The sequence below is a fragment of the Notechis scutatus genome, chromosome 10 (assembly GCF_049901735.1).
Source record: "Notechis scutatus isolate UNSWTSFEM ecotype Mainland chromosome 10, rNotScu1.2, whole genome shotgun sequence".
Classification (NCBI taxonomy): domain Eukaryota; kingdom Metazoa; phylum Chordata; class Lepidosauria; order Squamata; family Elapidae; genus Notechis; species Notechis scutatus.
In genome coordinates this window covers 14,628,278-14,640,903 of record NC_142018.1, presented here as the reverse complement: position 1 = coordinate 14,640,903, position 12,626 = coordinate 14,628,278, and the positions used below count along the sequence as shown (strand labels likewise).

Below are 12,626 nucleotides of genomic sequence, written 5' to 3'. Positions count from 1 at the left end.
TATGAAATACTAGGACCTAAAAGAGAAGGAGAATGAAGAACTTGATATTCAGTTGAAAGTATTTGATGAAAACAAAGAGGAAGATTTAATTGAAATGGCCCATCGTCTCAATGACATCAAAGTGGAAATGGAATATCCTTTTTAAAAAAATAATAATAATATATATACTGTTTTTCTTAGTACTGAATGGTAACAGAGAACGAGAAAGGATTGAAAACAGAATAAGTTTCATTAGGGTTTAGGAAAAGGTACTGTTTTTGCAAATAAATTAGGAATGGTGATAATTATTTAGGATGTGTGGGTCAATTAAGATTATTGTTAAATGAATCACACATGAACTTGTTTTGAATTTTCTTCTTGGTACTAAACAGATTATTTTATTTACATTAGTGTTTTCTGGGGGAACTAAAACAAACCTTGTGGTTTTGTTTAAGTCACACAATAACTTTACAGTTATGCATTTATTTTGTTAATTGTTTTAATGCATTTTAAAAATTTAAAGAGATAGAGGTATTGTTAATTTTGGACAATTATATTGCAAAATGAAACAGGAATCTTATTTTTAGCAGTAAGGATAAAGATCATTACATTATATTACATTTAAACATCGCAAACTTAATAGCATTTAAAGCGTTACTTTAACTTTTTGTTATAGCAATAAATGGAGGTTTAAAATACGTGTCCCAGTTTAGGTTCAAAGTTAGTGTCCCAATATTTGGTAACCCAGTAGAAGAATTTTCAAGGCTCTTTCAGTGTTGAGTTTCCAAAAATGCAGTGATTATGGTTTATCTATTCTGACATTTCCTTAATGGACTTTTTACTGATATGAATGAAGTTTACCACTTGCTGTATAATATGTTGAAAGAAACAACATCAGAAAACTACTTTCTATCAATTTTACAGCATTTGTTACTCATTAGGAATGATTATTATGTACGGTAAGCCAGCTATTTTGCTTTTCATGTTTTCATGGCACATCCCGTTGCTTAGTTAAATGAGCATGCCGTGTAATAAAGGAAATGTGGATTCCCACCTTTCTTTTCTGGTAGAAAGTATCAAAGAAACATTGGAAAATTAATTGCTAACGCTTTTGAGTTGATTCCATTATGAAGGAGAAGATCCCACTGTATTTTTGTGGGAGATCAAACAGACCTTTTGTTTAAATCACCAGAAAACTTTAGGCATGAGGGCTGCTCTGGTGTGCGTAAGCTTAAATTCGAATTATCTTACCCAATCATTAGATAGATTATACCAGTCATTCTCAACTTGTGGTTTGTGGACACCTGAGGGGCCACCATGTTGTGGTAGGTCCACAAAGGCTTGAAGAAATGTTATGTTTCAAATCTTGAATTAAGTCTTTGAGGGTACGTAGCCATGGCCCGTGGCTACAAAAGGTATTTAAAGGGAGTCCGTGATGAAGAAAACATTGAGAACCACTGGATTACATGACTTTTTTTTTCTTTTTTAAGTGTGCCTGTGGATTCTTTATTACAAAAACGGTTGCCTTTTATTTTTCCACAACAGCCCTCAGTATTACAAGATAATAGAAGAATGCATTTCACAGATAGTGTTGAACTGCAGTGGTATGGACCCTGACTTCAAATGTAGAGGAAGATTGGATGTAGACTTCACACATCTTGTGGGTAGGTGCATCTTGCTTTTTTTTTTTTTTTACTATGTTTTCAATGTTTTTCATCCATCCATCAGTTTATTACAGTCTCTTAGACCAGAGACCATAACAAATTAAAAACGCTCAGTAAGTATACAATTAAAATTTTTAGTATAAAATAATAAATAAATACTAAAATCTATAATAAAATCCAGTCTGTCAATTATATATGATCTAACTAAACTAAAATTACAATCCATAAACTGTGTGGTCCGTTGTTTGGTTCAATGCTAAAAGGGAAAAGACTAAACAGTGCAAAGGGTTTGCCACATTTATTATATAACATAACTATGGTGGAGAAGACACGTGTTTGCGATGAATCCCCAGTGCTTGGTGTGCAGAATCTGGCCACCTGTGCTGTTGTTACGGACCAGGGATGTCAAACTCAAGGCCTGTGGGCTGGATCCAGCCCGTGGGGTGCTTAGATCTGTCCCGCGAGGCCGCCCTGGAAACAGCGAAGGACTGGCCTGCGGTCCCTCTGCCAATGAAAATAAAGTTCGGGAGGGCTGTGCGGGACCCTCCCAGGCCCTGTTTTTGGCCACAACAGGCTCCTGCAGCCTCTGCCAACGAAAACAGAGCTCAGTTTTTGCTGACTGAGCACTCGGGCCGCCACAGGCGCCCTTGATGCAAGTGATATCAAGCTGGCCACACTCACCCTGGCCACGTCTGCCTCCGCCTACAAGGTCAAACCCAACCCTGATGCGGCCCTCAGTGTGATCAGGTTTGACACTCCTCCTATGGACTGTTCATCCTTAAGCAGCCACTGAAGATCGGTAGCATCCGAGCAGCCAGGAGACCTAGCTGTTTTTGGTAGAATATGTTTTTTCCCTAATCTCTGTGTAAAGCAGGGGTGTCCAACCTTGGCAACTTTAAGACTTGTGGACTTCAACTCCCAGAATTCCTCAGCCAGCTGGCTGAGGAATTCTGGGAGTTGAAGTCCACAAGTCTTAAAGTTGCCAAGGTTGGACACCCCTGGTGCAAAGGGAGCCTCTAAGGAGCGTTTTTCATGATTACGAATTACTATTTTTTTCCATGCGGTCAGTTTTTCTACCGTAAGAACCGGGCCATGGAGAGTTAAGTCATTTTGATTTCGGTGGAATAGGTTGAAAACAAAATAGTTTCTTACTGAAATTGCTGAGATCAAGAGATCCTTATCCATTCTTCCGTTTTTAGTGGTGTTTATATACAGCATGTGTCAAAGATTCAGTGCTTTGTGATTTCTTGTTTATTCTGTCTGTAAACATTCCTACATATCCATTTAGAAATTCTACTGATTTTGGAGCAGGGGGATTAGAGATGAATGCATTATTGCTAGAATTGTAGGAATAATCATTATGTATTTAGCTTTTGTCAGCTGCAATACTATTTTGATTTATGTTAATGTTATTCCCGAGTAATTTTAGAAATGTAACATATAAAAATAGGCATATATGGTTTTTAAATATTTTCAGTGAGGAAAGAGAAGACCTTCATTTCTCTCTCTCTCTCTCTCTCCTCCCTCCCTCCCTCCCTCTCTTACAGTATATATAAAATTTATCTACCTACCTACCTATTTAAGCACTCCTTTATAGACCAAATCTCAGGCTATTCAAGAACATTTTTTAATCCAGATAATTTTAAAAATGGTTTGCTTCCTATCAGAAGCAATGGTATCTCTGTACGATATTGTATATCTTTGATTTTTAAAATTGTAGTTAAGTTGGGCCCTATTATTTGCATCCTTTCAGACAGCTGTGTGAACAAAGCAAAAGTTGAAGAAAGTGAGCAAAAAGCTGCTGATTTTTCCAAAAAGGTAAGGCACCAAACAATTCTTCGTATTGCAGCCTTTGTGAAACTTTAATTGTTATATTTCTACATTTTTTTTAAAGGTCTTCGGTTTCAGAATTAAGTGTTGTTATGCTTGTATCTGAAAACAGCAAGATCCAGAAATGATAAAAATACACTTAGATTATTTAAATCAAACTAATTGTTGCGATTAATAATAGAAAGATCCCTCTGCAACCAGCCAGTTTAGAAGCTGGTGGATTTGGTGTGGTAAAAAAAAGCTTTCGTCAGTCTCTGATAGCTTGCCGTATCTTAGCTTAAAATCCTTAAATTGCTCTAAAAGGCATCACATTATCTCCTGCTCTGTCTTATTTGGAAACAGTTTTAGCCAATTCATCTCTAAGATAAATATTCTTGTTTACCTCCAACCTAATTCTATGGACAGCCAGAGGTTATGAGTTGACTTGAGAATTTTTAACTATCCCCTACTGGTGTTTCTCATCTCCAGTTAAATATTTGGCACAATTCCACATATATTAATTAGAATTAAATAATGCTTCCTGTTGCTTCACCTAATAGAGATTTATAATGGGAAAAAAGCCTACTGTTACTTCGTAAGTATATGAAGGAAACTATCTCAAGGTACTTCAGAATTGAGAAATGAATTCGATATAACTGGTCCATTTGAAGAATTTAGAACATTACATGCTGTCAGTATCAATATTGTGGACAGATTTCATGTGGCAGACAATATATCACTGCTACTAAGTGGAAGCTAAAGAGACATGAAAATATTATGGTTAGAGTGCAGTACTGCAGGCTACTTCTGCTGACTGTTGGCTATCTGCAATTTGGCAGTTCAAATCCCACCAGGCTCAAGGTTGATTCAGCCTTCCATCCTTCCAAGGTGGGTCAAATGAGGACCCAAATTGTTGGGAGCAATAGGCTGACTCTGTAAACTGCTTAGAGAGGGCTATAAAGCAATATGAAGTGGTATATCAAGGGTCTTCAAACTTGGCAAGTTTGAGACTTGTGGACTTCAACACCCAGAATTCCTGATCTAACATGACTGGAAGAGGAATTCTGGGAGTTGAAGTCCACAAGTCTTAAAGCTGTCAAGTTTGAAGATCCCTGGTGCTATTGCTATTATTCTTTGCAATTAATCGTTGTGGTTTGATTTTAGATATAAATTGCTTGGGTAAAAAAGATTATATAATTGCTCATTTCTTGTGATAGACATTCACAATTTTTATAGTGATGTTACCAGCAGTTTTACAAAGTAATATACTTGGAGCAGTTCTGGTTGAATATATCAAGACGGTTATAATGGGAAATAGCCCATTGTTACTTCATAGATATATGAAGGAAACTATCTCAAGATACTTTATGATGTGACTACCTTCCATTCCACCATGCTGGCATTATTTTAAATAGCCCATGAAGCCAGATGGATTTGTTTCACTCAGTCTTTCATTCTTATGTAGCAGTATTAAATTTGGACCAAGGTGAATGATTATTTCCATACTGGTGATCATTGCAGTTTGATGAAGAATTCACAGCTCGTCAGGAAGCGCAGGCTGAGCTTCAAATGCGTGAGGAGAAAATCCGACAACTTGAAGCTGAAATCCAGCAGTTGCGAACCCAGGTATAACATAAATTAGTGGCATCTTTATCCAGTTGAAATGACTTCTGGTTTGAAGGAGATAGGATGTTAATTGCTAAGTATAGCTTGAATAAGAAATATTACCGATAATGTTCGGCTAGATGCGACTCGTGGGATGCTTATATCTGGCCTGTGGGGTTACCCTGGAAACAGTGAAGGACTGGCCCATGGTGCCTCTGCCAGTGAAAACAGAGCTCGGGAGGGCCGCACGTGCTCCATGAGCTCCGTTTTCACTGACAGAGGGCTGCAGGAGGCCATTGCGGTCAAAAATGGAGCTAAGGGGGGCCGGCGCGTCATTTCTCCAGCTCCATTTTCACTGGCAGAAAGCTGCAGGAAACCATCATGGCTGAAAACGGAGCTCGGGTGGGGGGCCCATGCAGCCTCCCAAGTTTTGTTTTTGGTGGCAGAGGGCTGCAGGAGGCTGTCATAGCCAAAAACAGATATTGAGCTGGCCACGCCTACCCTGGCCCCTTCGAGGTCAAACACAACCCTAATGTGGCCCTCAATGAAATCGAGTTTGACACCCCTGGTTTAGTGATTGTTCAAAGTACAGTGGCACTTGAAAGAAGTAACTTATGACCAGTTTTCACCCTTACAACCATTGCGGCATTCCCCAGGGTCATGTGATCAAAATTTAGCATGCATTTATGACAGTTGCACTGTCCTGGGGTCATGTGATTCCCATGTCAGCGTTCCAGAAAACCTCCCACTTCAACAAATAACTCCGAGACAGGCATCTTCTCAAAAGTTCTGTTTTAATTGGATAGTAAACTGACACAACTGGGGAATCCTGAATCTGAAAGTTCCGGGCTTCCTTGCAATAAGTAAAAACTACAAATCCATCCCCTACACCCATCATCACATCACATGCCCCAATCAACACCTGTGAGACTTCCCCTCACTTTTGCGCAAACTAACATGACCTTGAATTAGAAAAAGAATGTTATGTCTGACTACATACATTCCAAGAAATTCCCCCTCCCACTTTCCCAGGCTCAAAATGTGGCAGTGTGGGAGCATCTCAATGGTGGGATTCAATTTTTTTTAGTACTGGTTCTGTGGGCGTGGCTTAGTGGGTGTGGCAGGGGAAGGATACTGTAAAATCTCCAGTCAGAGGCAGTATTTGCCGGTTCTCCGACCTACTGAAAATTTCCATTACCGGTTCTCCAGAATTGGTCAGAACCTGCTGAATACCACCTCTGGAGCATCTGGTCTCAATATGGCTGCCAAAGCTGACATCCCATTTGTAATCTTGCCAGCTGGCTTCATAGAAACAAAATCAATGGGGGAAGCCAGGTTTATTTAACAATCACATGATTCACTGAACGACTGTAGTGATTTGCTTAACAGCTATGGCAACAAGGTCATGAAATGAGACCCAACTCAATTAAGAATTGCCTTCATTCTCAGCTGTGGTTGTAAGTCAAGAACTATTTGCATCTCGTTGTTTCAACATAAGCATAGATGCGAGTTTCTTCCACTCAGATGTAAATATAAACGAAAAAAAAAATGAAATTAAATACAAGAATTCTTTGGGTTCTTTTTAATTGGGTTTATTTAAAATCTGATTATTGCCTTAGTGCATGTAAATGCTTATCAAACATGCCTAGAACAACATAATGTTATTAAGACCATTGATACTTAGGATTAGATACCAGTACAGACTAAACATTGTTACATAGAGGTGTATTTAAAGTTGAAGGGTTTAAAAGAAAGCAGAACAAATTTAATCTTTAATTGTAAATTTTATAGGCCCTTTAAAAACAAAGAGTGAACATTTAGCTCTTTGATAATCTGTCGTTGGAAATTCATTTGTTCTGGCTGATTTTATGCTAAAAAAAGAATCCTAATGAATATATTTTCAATTTATGGAGTTGTTATGAAAGTATTGTCATATTGTACATATTCATATTCAGGGCATCATAATGTCTTATGAAATTGCTACAAGCTTATGTTGGTGTAGTTAACAAATTTCCCTCACGTAACCGTGCTAGTAGAAATGACGATTATTAAGAATCAGAACTAAAAGTAGGATCTTCTTCCTAATTTTCCTTCTTATATGGTTAATGTAATTTAAAAAAAAAAAGATTTCTGAGGTAGTAAATATTTAAATATGGGAACCTTAGGATGATAATTCAATTTCAGCCCGTTGGCTTCTTTTCTAACACTTCTATGAATACCACATAGATAAAAATATCCTAAAAACCCTTGGAATGTAGTTTTGTTAATGGACCTTTTCCCTTGTTTTCAAATGCCACTTCATTAATTCTCTTGATCTGTTTTAACGTGGAGGAAGTCTTACAAAAGTTACACCTGGCACTTGCTGCTTCTTGCTGTAATGAAGGGCTAAAAATATCTGTTAAATAACTGAATTGATTTGAAAATGATTTTCCCCCCTCTTACCATATTCTTATTTGTTATGGATTTCATCTCTGTGAAACGCTTGAATAAAATGCAACAGAACATAATTGGGTGAACTTGCATTAGGACTGGGAGATATTTAGAACGAGGAGGCCTGTAAAAGAGAGAGTATTTGTAGCTCAGGATTGAAAATGAGGGGTTCTTCTCTGATCTTTGTTGTTTTCTTACAGACGTTTCCTTAACACTTTACCTACTTTGATGATGTCACCTAGTTTGGTTTAATGAAACGTCTTTAAGAAAGCAACCAAGCTCAGAGAGCACCAAGGACCTCTCAGGAGGAGAAAATTATCTGATTGCCATTTAAAGCAAAGTGATTTCTGTACTTTTAATAGCGTGTGGTTGACGTGTTTTTATCTTCCTGTCTCCTTATTCTTTTGTAGGGTTCCGCATCTTCAAGTGGTGGTGCTCCCCCTCCTCCTCCCCCACCTCCTCCTCCATTGCCAGGTGGTATGGTTCCTGCTCCCCCGCCTCCTCCTCCTCCTCCTCCACCATTACCTGGAGGTATAGCACCTCCACCACCTCCTCCTCCTCCTCCTCCTATGTTTGGAGGGGTGGGGCCACCACCACCACCTCCTTTTGGGGGGATACCTTCTGTAGTAACTGCACCAGTGCTGCCTTTTGGGATGAAGCCAAAGAAGAAATTCAATCTCGATGTAACTATGAAGAGAATCAACTGGGCCAAGGTATCTCTTATCAAACATCCTGAATGTTTGCCCTTTTGTTTTTCTAACGTCAAACAGAATACAGGGAGTCCTTGAGTTATGATCGTTTGTTCAGTGATTTTGTTCAAAGTTATAATGGCACTAAGCAAATGAGTTAAGATAAGTCCTCAAAGTTATGACTGGTGCAGCACCCCAAGGGTCTATGAGCAATATCCAGGCCCTTGGCAACCAGCTCACACTTAACACTTACGCTCACTGCTCACTCCTGCAGTTCAATTCTGAGCGGCTCAAGGTTGACTGAAGCCTTCATCCTTCCGAGGTTTATAAAATGAGAACCCAGATGGTTGGAGGCAATAGGCTGATTATGTAAACCACTTAGAGAGGGCTGTAAAGTGGAATAAGTCGTGGTAGCGCAGTGGTTAGAGTGCAGTACTGCAGGCTACCTGCAGTTCAGCAGTTCAACTCTCACCAGCTCAAGGTTGACTCGGCCTTCTATCCTTCTGAAGTCAGTACAATGAGGACCCAGATCATTGGGGGGCAATATGCTGACTCTGTACACTGCTTAGGGAGGGCTGTAAAGCACTGTGAAGCGGTATATAAGTCTAAGTGCTATTGCTATATAAGAGCCCTGGTGGTGCAGTGATCAGAATGCAGTATTGCCCACTGCCAGGAATTTGATCCTGACTGGCTCAAGGTTAAATTAGCCTTCCATCCTTCTGAGGTCAGTAAAATGAGGGCCCAGATTGTTGGGGGCAATATGTTGACTCTGTAAACTGCTTAGAGAGGGATGTAAAGCAGTATGAAGTGGTATATAAGTCTAAATGCTAGTGCTAAATGCTATATAAGTCTAAGTGCTTACTACTATTACTACAACCAGTTGCAACATTCTGGACTTATGTGATCACCGACCTTCTCTTTTATAAGCAAAGTCAAAGGGGAAGCTAGTGAGGAAGCAAATTGTCTGAGTAAATTTCTCCCCCCACAAAGCACTTGCACACAAGAAAGCACCTTCTTTCCCCAGCCTCCCTGCACTCGCACACACATAAACATGGACACAACATTTCCCCTCCTTTCCTGGCCTCCCTGTGCTCACCCACATACATGCACTTTGTTCTGGGCCACCAATGGCCAGAAGAACATGGGCCAGTCCTGGAGTCAGGGGATGGCTCTGATGAGTGCTCTGCATCGGAGGCCGACATGGAGCCAGGGCCATCTGACAGTTATCAGCTGCCTTCTGATTCAGACATCAGTGAGGCAGAAGAACAGCTGGAGCCTGTTCCCAGTGTGCGTGTACACAGAGCTGCCAGAAGAAGGGAACAGCTAAGGAACAAGTGTTGACTTGGAAGTAAAGCCACAGGTGGATGGTGAATGGCGCCTCTCTTAGGGAATAAAAAAGGAGCGAAAGGGGAATGGGGTTTTGCAGGAGACAATTAGTTCATTTGGGTGAAGATCTGTTCCTGCATGCTTGCCTAGTATTGTCTGCTACAGTATGGCGTCTGAAAGATATCAGCCTGGCAACTCTCCAAGCCTGATAAAGGTCTATAATTGTGAAGTATCTTGAAAGACTGTTGGCCGGGATTTTGCTGGAGAGGAATTCACTGTAAACTAAATAAAAGGGGTTTTATCGGGACGAGGAGCCATTTAACCCAGACTATTTTTTGAACACATTTAACCCAGACTATTTTTTTTTTTTCCTTCCCACGTACTTTCATGTGGCCTGCACTGAGCCTCCCAATCTCTCATGCACCCTCCCACCTAACTCTTCAGCACCCCTGTGCTCCTTACGTGGTTACAACGACAAACAGGACTATCTGGATTGCCGTCACTAAACAATGCATGCAACATCATGTTTAATGGCTTCATCACTTAATGACAGCAATCCTGGCCACAACTGCCATTGTAACTTGAGGACAATCTGTGATGCCTTCATGCCGATAAATTAATTTTGAATATACAAAAGAAGCTAATTGTTTTTTTCCGTGAACATTAAATATATTGATCTGTAATCCTTGTTAGTGGTTGAGGGCATTCTCAAGAGATAATATTGAAACTCTTACTTGGACTTGGACAGACATGGTCTCTGTTTTATATATCTCTATAAATATAATCTAGCATTTTCCCTCTGGTGTGACAGGTTACAGATTCAATAACATATCTTTAAAAAAAACTCATCATAAACCATTGTGGTCATAAACCAGTTTATAATATCGTATTTAATAGAAAAATGTTTCAGGCAGACTAAAGTGGTCTGTTGGGGCAGGAGATGTAATTTTGTTTTTAATAATCTTGATTTCTCCGTCAGGTGAAAGTGGGGGATACCTTAATACATTTTGCAGATGTTACATGTATAGGGAGAATAAAATCCAATAATAAAATAGATATTGCAAGGCATCTGGGGTTTATTTGGCTGGGTTTTTATTTATAATTTATTTTTCTGTGCTCTGCTCGGATGATTTAAGTTGCATCTATAAATCAGTTTATTATTATGTATTCTGCTTTAGCAAATGAGCAGTAGGAAGCTCATAATACGTACACAATATTATGTAAGTTGAGGACAGGAATGTCTGAAGATTATCCGTTCTAAGGTGTGTATTCATTAGGAATACACAGCACAATGCAACACAATAAACAATCTGCCAGACTGGTTGCCCAGTTCTGTAAACACTACTTCATATCGGGTGGGCTTCAAAAAATTTCAGCAACGGATTCTCTGCCCAGTTTCTGGGTGGACGCGGTCATGGTGGGCGTGGCCTAGTCGGCCTCCTGCACCACGGCAGGGGGAGTGTTTTTGCCCTCCCCGGGCTCCGGAGGCTTTCTTCGAGCCTGTTTCTGGCCTTCTAGAATTTCCGGGAGGCCCATTTTTTACCCTCCCCGAGCCTCCGTGGGGGCCCTGCACTTACCTGGAATCCAAAACGGCCACGTGGAGACTTCTGGGAGGGGCAGGGTGGATTCTACTTCTGGAGAGGACTCTCCTGGTGGATTCTACTTCTGCTGACTGCCGGCTGCCTGCAATTTGGCAGTTCGAATCTCTCCAGGCTCAAGGTAGATTCAGCCTTCCATCCAAGGTCAGTAAAATGGAGAACTCATATTGTTGGGGGCAGTGAGCTGACTCTCTAAACCGCTTAGAGATGGCTGAAAAGCACTGCAAAGCAGTATATAAGTCTTAAGGGCTGTTGCTATTATTATTTTTAACCTCCTTGTCTATATTTCTAGGATTTCTTGCTAGTTTCCTATGCCAAATAGTAACTAGCTCCTGTTCAGCTTTCAAGGTCAGCTTGATACCTATCAGCTAGGTAATCCCAAATATTTTGCTTGTCATCCAAGAAGTTTCTTCAGTTCAGAACTGAAGAAGCTCCTTGAATGAGAAGCAAAATGTTTTCAAAGGAAAAAATAATAATAAGAAAATGCCTTTTGGAAAAAAAGCTATGACCTGGATGATTGAGAATCTCCGTAGATTTCTGCCAGACACAACATATGATGCTATCTTATTTTTATTGAAGCAGTTTTTGCTATCATTTTTTTTTAAAAACAATACGTGTTTTTGTTGCTTCTTTTTAAACATCTTGTTTCTCGTTTGATGGAGACGTCTCTGAATAATTTGCTTTGATTGCAGGATGTACAGATGTAATGCCACTGTCATGATTTGTGGAGGGTTAAGTGATTTAAATTGATAGTTGTAATTAGATTCATTTTCATTGCAGGTCGAACCGCATGAAATACAAGAACACTGTTTTTGGGTAAAAGCTAAGGATGAAAAATTTGAAAATCCAGATCTGTTTGCCAAACTGACACTCACTTTTGCCACACAGAAGAAGGGTAATTATTTCTCTTTTCTTGAATGGTCATAACGGACATGTGGATTGATACTAATATTTGCATTCACAATGCCTTAGAGATCAGTGCAAAAACATATACTAATTCAGCCATGGAATCTACATTTTAGATGTAAGAGATAACACAGAAGGCAAAAAAAACAACAACATAGTATTTATGGGCTGGGAAGGAGGCAGTTGAAATAAAAGAGAAAACTGGAATCATTTTGATGGTTTTAGTATCATAAACCTAAAAACAAAAACAAAATAGAATAACAGTGATTTAAAATGAGGAAGTTCATGGAATAGAAAGACATAAAGAATGAAGGACATCGCCAACAAATGCTCTGTCCTACACATTGGTTAAAAAAAATCTATATACCAAATACAAGCTAGGTGGACATGACCTTGTTGATGAACCTCACTTTGTCAAGGACCTTGGAGTTCCCATATCGAATGATCTAAGCGCCAAAGCTCACTGCAACAGTATTGCCAAAAAAGTTTTAAGAGTTGTAAATTTAATTTTACAAAGCTTCTCCTTTGGTAATACTGTTTTGCAAACTAGGGCATTCAAAACCTTTGCTAGACCAATACTTGAATTCAGCTCTGCTGTCTGGAATCTACACTGTATATCA

At 39.5% G+C, this 12,626-nt stretch overlaps 1 protein-coding gene across 5 annotated transcripts in view; it reads left to right on the top strand.

Annotated features, from left to right (window-relative positions):
• DIAPH2 (diaphanous related formin 2) overlaps window positions 1-12,626 on the top strand; it is a 285,202-nt gene that overhangs the window by 66,662 nt on the left and 205,914 nt on the right. For all 5 annotated transcript variants that reach the window (XR_015750725.1, XR_015750726.1, XR_015750723.1 and 2 more), the window contains 7 exons: window positions 14-132; window positions 822-938; window positions 1,525-1,643; window positions 3,397-3,461; window positions 4,974-5,078; window positions 7,898-8,200; window positions 11,881-11,995. Coding sequence is in view for 1 of the 5 variants with exons in the window: in XM_087972139.1 (XP_087828265.1) it covers window positions 14-132; window positions 822-938; window positions 1,525-1,643; window positions 3,397-3,461; window positions 4,974-5,078; window positions 7,898-8,200; window positions 11,881-11,995 (943 nt within the window). In the remaining 4 variants the exon portion in view is untranslated. The remainder of the gene's footprint in view (window positions 1-13; window positions 133-821; window positions 939-1,524; window positions 1,644-3,396; window positions 3,462-4,973; window positions 5,079-7,897; window positions 8,201-11,880; window positions 11,996-12,626) is intronic.